Source organism: Cheilinus undulatus, linkage group 14, assembly GCF_018320785.1.
Source record: "Cheilinus undulatus linkage group 14, ASM1832078v1, whole genome shotgun sequence".
Taxonomy (NCBI): Eukaryota; Metazoa; Chordata; class Actinopteri; order Labriformes; family Labridae; genus Cheilinus; species Cheilinus undulatus.
In genome coordinates, this window is record NC_054878.1 from 48,427,268 (window position 1) to 48,436,969 (window position 9,702).

The 9,702-nt window shown below is 39.5% G+C and overlaps 1 protein-coding gene across 2 annotated transcripts; it reads left to right on the forward strand.

The window, feature by feature from the left end:
- The first annotated feature begins 436 nt into the window (after positions 1-436).
- On the forward strand, positions 437-9,328 carry LOC121521809 (lactoylglutathione lyase-like). Of its 2 annotated transcripts, none has more exons than XM_041805978.1 (6): positions 437-472; positions 5,555-5,637; positions 5,805-5,945; positions 6,023-6,090; positions 6,181-6,270; positions 9,109-9,328. In XM_041805978.1, the coding sequence occupies exons 1-6, from the start codon at positions 455-457 to the stop codon at positions 9,201-9,203; spliced, it is 495 nt and encodes a 164-aa protein (XP_041661912.1). In that variant the 5' UTR covers positions 437-454; the 3' UTR covers positions 9,204-9,328. The 2 variants fall into 2 exon arrangements, with proteins under 2 accessions (XP_041661912.1, XP_041661911.1); XM_041805977.1 differs by lacking the exon at positions 437-472 and adding an exon at positions 4,714-4,815.
- Positions 9,329-9,702: the final 374 nt, after the last annotated feature.

Sequence of the window (9,702 nt, forward strand, 5' to 3'; positions counted from 1 at the left end):
TGCAGCTGGTATGACTGACCTTATGCTGTGTAGTATGAAATGGATCATCATTGAGACGATAACATTCCTCTACATGTGAAGAGGTGCCGAAATGTCCCAGGATGCATTTGAAGCAAGCATCCTTGCCTCCAGCTCTGCTGCCTTTTATTCTTTTTGACACAAATCCAAGTAGAAATACAGCAAAAATCTACATACACGTTTATGTTGCAGCTGATTTAGAGATCCTTCTCACTTTTTTCAGTCTTATGATTCATCCTAATGCCACAGTTGATTAAATTAATTTTGATTCTCATTAATCTACCAGTGTTACCTCCAGACTGTTGTGTTGCATTTTCCTGTGAGTTCTGTCTAATCCAAGTCTTCTCTAAGATAGACGTGACCAGGAGGCATCCTGATCAGATGTCTGGACAAGCTTCAACTGTCTCTTTAAGCGCTGAGCTCAATCCCATCTACCATGAGTGTGTGTCTCCAGGTCAGTGTCACTCAACCCTGCTCAACCAAGGAGCCAAATTACTGAAAAAATACCTGCTAGAGCTACAATCTAAGTGGTGAAAAGTGGCAAAAATGGGTTAAAGTGGCAATAAAAACAAGTTAAAGGGGGCAAAATGGTCAAGAAGCAAAAAAGGGGCATAAATGCCTAACACTGGGTGAAAAGTGACAAAAAAAGTGTTGGAGGTGGCAAAAAGTGGCAAAAATGTGATAAAAATGAGTTGATGTGAACTTAAATGGGCAAAAAACGGCAAAGAGTAGCAACAATTTGGGGGAAAAAGTTAAATTTAATGGCAAAAGGCAGCTTAAATGGATGAAACGAGGCAAAAATAGGGAAACTTGCAAATAGTAAAAAGCAGGATAAAAGGTGGCAAAAGAAGTGGACTTAGAGCAGTAAAAATGGTTTGAAAATGCAAATAAGGGCAATGGAAATATACTAACAAATTTACAATTTGACAAAGCCAACTGTGGGAAACAAACTGATTAGTGTGACTTGCAATAAATCATTTCTGAGGTCAAAGTTTAACTTTCTAAGGTTTTCTGGAAGAATAATATTTCAAATGAAGACAAAGAGCCACACATTGAGTATCACTGCTCTAGGTGTATCTGTGAGTGGGAGTGTATGCATTCATTTAGACAGCTTTAGAGCAGAGGTGTCAAACTCAAGGCCTGGGGGCCAAATCCGGCCCGTGGCACAGTTATACCCGGCCCACCAGATCAGATGATATTTTTATGTCTGACCCACCAGTATGAGGTCTGCAGATTTACTCCAGTATAACAATGTAAACTTAACCTTGATGAATAAACATTTCCCTGAAAAGTCATAAGAATTAGAACTAGTAAAGAGTTAAAATAATTTCATAAAAAGTCAGGAATGTGGGAAAAGAAATTTGTGTTTTCATTTCGTATGTTCTAATTTGCATCTCAATTATGACTTAAAATCATGGTTTTGACTTTTTATCTCATTTTGACCATTTAAATTCAATTTTTATTTTTTAGTCATATTTTGACATTTTAAACTCATGAAATTAGATTTTATCTTACATTTTGACATTTTCAACTTTTAACTATGAATTTTAATAGCAAACATTAACTTTTTCTATTTAAAATCTTATATTTTTAGCTCATCTTTGGACCTTTATAACTCAGTATTTTTAATGCTATCTCATATTTTGACATTGAAAACTCTTGATTTTGAATTTATCTCAAATTTTCACCTTCTAAACTCTTGATTTAGAATTTTTTTTCATTTCTTGATATTTTCAACTCTTAAATATAACTTTTAATCCCAAATATTGATCTTTTCAATTCAAAATTTTACATTTTTATCCTATCTTTTGACCTTTTAAACTCATGATTTTAAATTTTTATCATATTTTGACATTTTAAACTCATAATTTTGAATTGTATCTGATGCTTTGACTTATTTAAACTCTAAATTTTTTTGTTTAGTACTTTAACTGTTAGAGCTCATGATTTTAACTTGTGACTTTTTTTAAATCTTAAAATCACGTTTCATCAATGTTACGTTTTTTCCCCTATTATTCGTTACCGGTGAAGTTGAGTTTGACAGTTTATGGAAACTTTTACCCAGTTAGGCCCTCAGTTTAGACCCAAATTCAGAATTCGGCCCCTGCTGTGACTGAGTCTGACATCCCTGCTCTAAAAGATTTACATTCTTAATTTTAGTCATGGGGGTCGTGGGGGGCTGGAGCCTATCCCAGCTGTCACTGGGCAAGAGACAGGGTACACCCTGGACTGGTCGCCAGTCAATCACAGGACAACCAGGCAAACTCACACCTGCGGCCAGTTTAGAGTCACCAGTTAATCTAACGAGCAGGTTTCTGGTGGTGGGAGGAAGCTGGAGTACCCGGAGAGAACCCACGCGTGTACAGGGAGAACATGCAAACTTCCCCTGACCAGGAAGTGAACCAGGGACCTTCTTGCTTTGAGGCAACAGTGAAGATGTCTTAAATGAAAGCAGACTGAAGATCATGACATAAAATGAACGATGGAAAAGTGAGCTTGTTATGGGTTGTTAAGGAAGAACAGTAAATGTTCAATGACAAGATTCAGATGTCTTCTGAGCTGTCTGAGTTTTTAAAGGTAAATCAGGCATTCAGGAGCAGAGGTGGACTTCCTGTGTCAAAGCCTTCCTGAGATATTGCTTTCACAAGAGCGGCCCAGATAGAAGATCCAAAAACACATGCCTCCAGCCTCGGCTGCAGCAGCAGAGAGCATAGATTCACTTTTCAGTAACTGAAGGGGGCGTAGACGGCCCGTACAGAGGCTGGGCGTGTGAGCAGGCGTAGGGCCTGTTCACCTCCAACCTGTGGCTCCTTTCCCACGTGTCATTCCCCTCTCTCTCTCTCTCCTCTGGTTTCCTGGTTTGTCCTGTCCTCAAATAAAAACCCCACATTACACCTTAAAGGGTCAAGTGTTTGCACCCACCACACTTCCTGTGTGCTCGGTCTCCGTGTTTTCAGGTGAGACTTGGATCTACTGAGGACAAGGATCAGGTTTAAAGTCTGAGGGTGTGTTACTGTCAGATCATCTCTGAGCTTCGTGTTCAGACCTGCAGCTCAGCTCTGAGGCATTCTTCTACCTAAAAAGATCCCCAGTCGCCCTGCAGGCTTCACGGACACCCTGTGAATCTGAGCATCTAACACTCAGATCGATAAAAGCCTACACAGGAGCCGCAGGTTTCTCATTCTGAGAAGGAATGCTGGATCGGCTGATTTAGCCTCGTAAACTTCATTATAACCAGCTTCATTTAAATGTTCTGCAAAAAAAAGAACAGAAATAAGAGATAACCTCATCGCAAGGGCTTTGGGTGCTCCTTTCTCCCATAGAACCTGAAGGCAGCGGCAGCACAGGGACGGCTCTCCTGCTGCTGCCTTCAGGTTCAGTCAGGAAAAAGAAAGTGTCAGACTTCAATGCCATGCCCAAACTTCAAACATGATGTTAAGGACACCTGACTGTCCTGGCTGCCTTAGACTTTGTTTTCTTCAACTTCAAACCTTTTTAACCAGAAACCGTCTGAGATTAGAGATCTTAGCTTTACAGTGTAGGTAGATTTACCATCAGCCAGATGTAGGCAGTTGTTACGGCGGGGAAGTCCAGATGGGGGGCAAGGAGTGATTTCTGCATAGAAACGTGATATCACAGTTTTGGTTCACTTTACAATTGTGCAAAAATTCACAGCACTGAGCTTCTTTTGAGTCCAGAAAGTCGTGACACATTCCTGCAAAAGGCCTGAAAAGGTCAGTGTATTTTCTAGCAGATCCATTTCCTGGTTGAAACCAGACTAAAAAAAACGGCAAGTTTTTGACCAAAAAAGGCAAGAGGAGCCATTATTCCATTATTTGGCTCTTGTTTTGACATGGAGGCTTTTACTTTGAAATGCTCACCTTTCCCAGTGGTCACATGACTTCCTTTTCCTCCAGAATTCTGTTAAATGAAGAAAACAAAATAACGGAATTGAAACAAACAAAAATTGGACCCCGTTTTTCTAAATGTTGTTATTCATTTTTCAGTTTTTGTGACCAAAATGAAAATGGAAAAATGACTCGTTTTTTCCATTTTTGGTCAAAAATGGAATAACAAGAGTTTCTCCCACATTTTGAATCTAGTTTCAACCAGGAAATGGATCTGCCAGAAAATACACTGACTGTCCGGACAGTTTCCACCAAGTTTTCCAGTCCAGTTTGTCACGGTAAACCCGGATCTTTCCGTTCCCACGGCCGATGGCCGTCCGCTTAATGTGACAGGAAACCCATCTCTCTTTATGGTTCCCAAAAGGTTCTTCATTTGGCTCCAGTTTGTATTTTTAATTTTGGATTACTGTAAAGAAGAAGGAGCTCCCAGATCAGAGCAGAAGGACCAGAGGAGACCAAGAACCTGATGGCCACTCTGATCCTGTGTGGAGATGGGAGAAAGTTCGAGAAGGACAACCATCACTGCAGCCCTCCACTGATCTGAGAGATGAAGACTCGGTGAAAATCACATGAAAGCCTGGTGGGGTTTAGAAAATCTCAACATCAAGGCCAAGCAGGGTTTCCTCTTAACAAACCAGGTGCTGATTTGATTATTAGAGTTTAAAAATCAAGACAGCTCCTGTCATAAACACCATCTTCACCACTCCAAAGCTGAACATTTCCAGACACAGGATGATCGGAGCAGCACCTGAATGCAGCACAGAGTCTGCGTGGGTGTATCAGAGGAGTCTTGAGTTCATTCAGAGCGATCACAGACATGGAGAACAGAGGAGGACTATCAGAGGAGGCCGTGTCTGCCGCCTGTAAGGATGGAGATGCCTCCACCAAGGTGACTCTTTGGATTTAAAGCTCAGCTTTAGTTCTGTGAAGACTTTCCTGGTTTTTCTCTGGTTTGTGAGCTCAGGCTGCAGACTGGGCGGTGAGCCTGTAATGCTGTCAAACCTGTTGACAGAAGGTGTTTCAGACCTGCAGCAGCCTGTAGGCCAAAGGCTGGAGTAAAGAAAGTCTTTAAAACGGCACAGCTAGGAGTTTATCAGCAGGTTAATTCTCTGTGAGGGCCTAGATGAGAGTGCTGTCATCACTTTAGTGAACATGGAGAGCTTTTACAGACATTCCTACACCCAGACCAGCTGTTGGAGATGTCTGAGCTTTCGTTAGTCCCTGTAGTTCTCATTCTGGCGTCTGCTTTGTTTGCGTTCAAACAGGATTTAATCCTTTCTTTAAATAAATGCTGACTCATCAATCTGCCTAACATTTGAGCAGAATGAGTACATTACTGTTAGAAGAAAGAGAGTTTACTGTAAGAACCACTGAGTGTTTTTAAAGGTCACATATATGACCCCTTTAAGACAAGTTTAGATCGGTCTCAGAGGTCCCCAAAACATGCCCGTGAAGTTTGTTGCTGAGAAAACACTCCAGTATTGGTTTTTTGTAAAAAAAAGTCCCTCTGTTTCAGCCCCGCTCAGAATGAGCTGTTTCTGTGTCTGTGGCTTTAAATGTCTGACTCCGCCCCTCTCATGAAATGGGCGTGGCTTCATGGATGCGGCTCTCATCTTTTCTCTCTGCAGGACTACATGATGCAGCAGACGATGCTGAGGGTCAAAGATCCAGCAAAATCCCTCGACTTCTACACTCGAATCCTCGGGATGACGTGAGTACTTCCACTGATGCTGATCATGCCGTGCCTGATTTCCAGCCTAATAATTTTGACCTTTAACAGCTTTATTTCCTGGAAAGTGTCATGAAGAGGATTTTCTCCAAGTTCACTTTGATTTACTCACTCAAAGGCAAACTTTGGCTTTCCTCTGTGCTGTCCAGTCTGCTGCAGAAAATTGACTTCCCCTCGATGCGGTTCACTCTTTACTTCCTGGGCTACGAGGAGAAATCAGACATCCCAGCTGACATCAAGGAGAGGACTGCGTGGACGTTTTCTCGCAGAGCCACTTTAGAGCTCACACAGTGAGTATGCAGACTCAGAAATCCCTGCAGACATCAGTAAACGGTTGTTTTTACTGAAGATGATCTCTGTGTGTCAGTAACTGGGGCTCGGAGGCGGATGAAAGACTGTCGTATCACAACGGGAACAACGAGCCGCGAGGATTTGGTGAGACGTTTGACCAAAAACTTTCTCTACATTCACTCCTGCACTATTTCTCTCCAAATTGTGTTTTTATGACTACATTTGCTGTTTTAGGTCACATTGGGATTGCTGTCCCTGATGTCTACGCTGCCTGTAAACTTTTCGAGGAACAAAAAGTCACGTTTGTGAAGAAACCCGACTCTGGTGAGAGGATTTGGGTATAAAATCAGTGTCAAACTTTCTTTACATCCTTTCCTGTGTTTGGCTGAAGTACTCCAGTGAAGGCTGGCTCTGTCAAATAAAAACAGAAGTCATTTATCATGAACCGGGTCAGTTCTCAGGGACTATTTTCACCAGCGGATGGATCCACATTGCTGCTCTAGTGAGACTACTGTCTGGATCCAGGCCCTGTGGTCATCGGTCCAGCAGCAGGGGTCTGAAGACATGCTCGTTTGTTTAACTAGAGACTCTAAATTGCCCGTAGGAGTGAGTCTGAGCTTGAGCTTGTAATTGACTGGTGACCAGTCCACCTAACGGCCAATGAAAGCTTGGATCGGCTCCAGAGTCAGGGGACTAAAGTATAGTCTGTTTTTCTGTCAAAACCAATAAATGAAAAAACAAAAAACAGTTATGATAAATATCGCTTTTATTATTGAACGATGTTACAGTGTTTATTAAATACACCATTAGGCTCATTATGATCATTTCTGGAAATAGTACAACGGAGTATTAGGGCCACACGAAGAGAAAAAAAAAAAAGAATTAATTTTTTTTTTTGACATTACGAGAATAAAGTTGTAATATTATGAGAAAGAAAACTCCTAATACTACGAGAATAAAATATAACAAGAAAGAAAGTCTGCCAGGGCGCCGCCTCCGTTAAAATGAGCAGTGTTGAGCATCTTGTGAAGCCATACTTTAGTATCGGTTTCACAGATAAGGAAATACTTCATCATTTGGCACATCAGCATCAGCGGCAGACTGTCTTTCTTGTAATATTTTATCTCGTAATATTACGACTTTATTCTTGTAATATTACAACTTTATTCTCATGATATTACAACTTTTTTCTCGTAATATTATGAGTTTTTTTCTCGTAATATATATATTAAAAAATTATTCTTTTTTTTCTCTTTGTGTGGCCCTAATTCTCCGTCGTAAAATAGAAATTAAAAAAATCTATTAAAAAAAATCTTGTGGCCATGAAATATTATTATTTTTAATATATATATATTTTTAATTTCTATTTCCAGACCTAAAATGGCAAAATGAAAAAGGGAAATTCCAAAAACCAATACTGGACCGTTATTTGATTTTATTTATTTATTTATTTTGTTTGTTTTTTTTGTTTTTGCTCAGAAAGAAAAAAACAAAACAAACATTTTTTCGTTTTTGGTTGAAAACAAAAAAAGGGAAAAATGGTGCCATTTTTTGTTTCTTCATTTATTGGTTTTGACAGAAAAACAGATCATACTTTAGTCCCCTGACCCTCCAGGCCCCACGTGACCCAAGACTGGAAAAGTAGGAGAGAGGAAAGACTGATAGAAAGACGATCAATAACAGATGGACTAGACCACTGATCATCAACTGGCGGCCCGGGGGCCATATCAGGCCCCCCAAAGCTTCCTGTCCGGCCCCCAGAAGATCATCAGATTCAAAAAACAATGAATATTGAATATTTTGAGAATGACTTCACATTTGGTCTGTTTTTGCAGAAATTTACTGTCATAATTAGTAGATATTTAAAAAAGAGTTAAGGTTGGCAGAAGTGCTGCAAGTTTGACCAGATAGAGTGGTAGAAAAAGGTTAGAGAGTAGCAGAAATAGGTGGTAAGTGATGAAATGGGTTTTAAAGTGGCAAAAAGGGACAAAAACTGGCAGAAAAATTGGTGAAAAGAGGTTAAAATGTGGCAAGAATTGGTAAAAGAGAAAAAAGGGCCAAAGAATATAAAAAACTTTTTACAAATGACAAAAAATATTGCAAAAAAAGTAATGAATGGCAAAACAGATAAGAGTGGGACATAGGGGGTAAAACATGCAGGAAGAGTGGTTCAAATGGGTAAAAGAATGGTACCAATTGGGTTAGAGGGGCAAAAATTAGCAAAAATGTCTTAAAAGTGGTAAAAATTGGTGTTAAAGTTGCAAGAATTAAAAAAAGGGATTTGAAAGTTGGAAAAATAGAAGAAAAGTGGCAAAAGAGGATAAAATTGGCACAAAAGGGATAAAACATGAAAGAAAGTTGTTTTTTAAAGGGGTTTAAATCTAACAAAAATTTGGTTCAAGAGGCAAAAAGGGGTTAAAAGTGTCAAAAATGAGTTAACACTAGTACTAAATCACAATAGTGGAGGGCCCATTCTCTGGGATTTTCAGGGCCAGTCCTGTTGTCAGGCTCTTGAGGCCTGCTGCATAGATAACAGGCATAGTTCTCTCTGGTAATTCCTAAAAATGTCCAACATTTTGAAAGAAAAGCAAATATTACCACAATAATATTTCAATCAAACCCAAAATACTGATTTCATTTTTGTGTATTTGAAAGTCTGGCCCCCAGAGTTTCTGTGGGGACTAGATCTGGCCCTTGTGTGACTGTTCTTGATGACCCCTGGACTAGACTAACTTGTTGGCTGAGTGTGCCTCCTTTGCTCCAAAACCACTCTGATGTAGCTTTTATTTACACCTCACAGAGATTTACAGTCTTCATCACTTTTATTAGTGAGCGCTAATTCATCTGCAGACTCGTCACAAAGAAGGATTTTAAAGTGCAGATGTTGTAAAGTTCTCCTTCACTGTTCCTGATCACTTTATTATGAACATATCTTCATCAGTGACTTCTGCTGCTTGGTATACTTTTTCACCAGAAGGGGGAGCTCTGACCAAACAAACTCATGGTGCTTTTTGTGGCGTCAAACCCACAGCAGCTTTTAGACGTGTTAGCTCCTGAAGTTACCAGACATCCCGCCTACCGTCTTTAAATACATAAAAAAATAATGTAAATTAAATTCACTGAAAATAAAACTAACATTATTATTTTTTCCCCTTCTCTCAGGTAAAATGAAGGACCTGGCCTTCATCCAGGATCCTGACGGATACTGGATCGAGATTTTAAGTCCAAACAACATGGTGTCGTTGATGGAGCCTTAACTGATGGAAAGACTGTTTAAGTTTTTTTACAGACCTTTCATACCCATAGAAATGTTTTAAACTCTTTTTCTAACATGTTATTTTTATGTTATTCTGCTGTGTTAAAGAGAAACTTCAAATAAAGAAAGTCGACAAATAAATCCCATCAGAAGTCTTTATTTCCCTGTAGCATGCTGATTTCTGGTGAACTGCAAAATGAAGGTTTATCATTTAGACTGGTATATAAAAACCAGCCTGGTACTACAGTAGTAGATGTGCAATAAAGGGTGACTCATCATCATCATCATCATCATCATCATCATCATCACAAAATAAAGCAGAGCTGCAGGGAACAGGCTTTCACACCTGCATTGGTCATATTATTTCTTAATTTTTGCATATTTGTCAAACTTAAATGTTTCAGATCATCAAACTTATGTTAATATTAGACAAAGTTAACCTAATTTATTTCTATTTTAATTTGCTTTATTGGCATAAATAGATCAGTTACTGCCAAAGC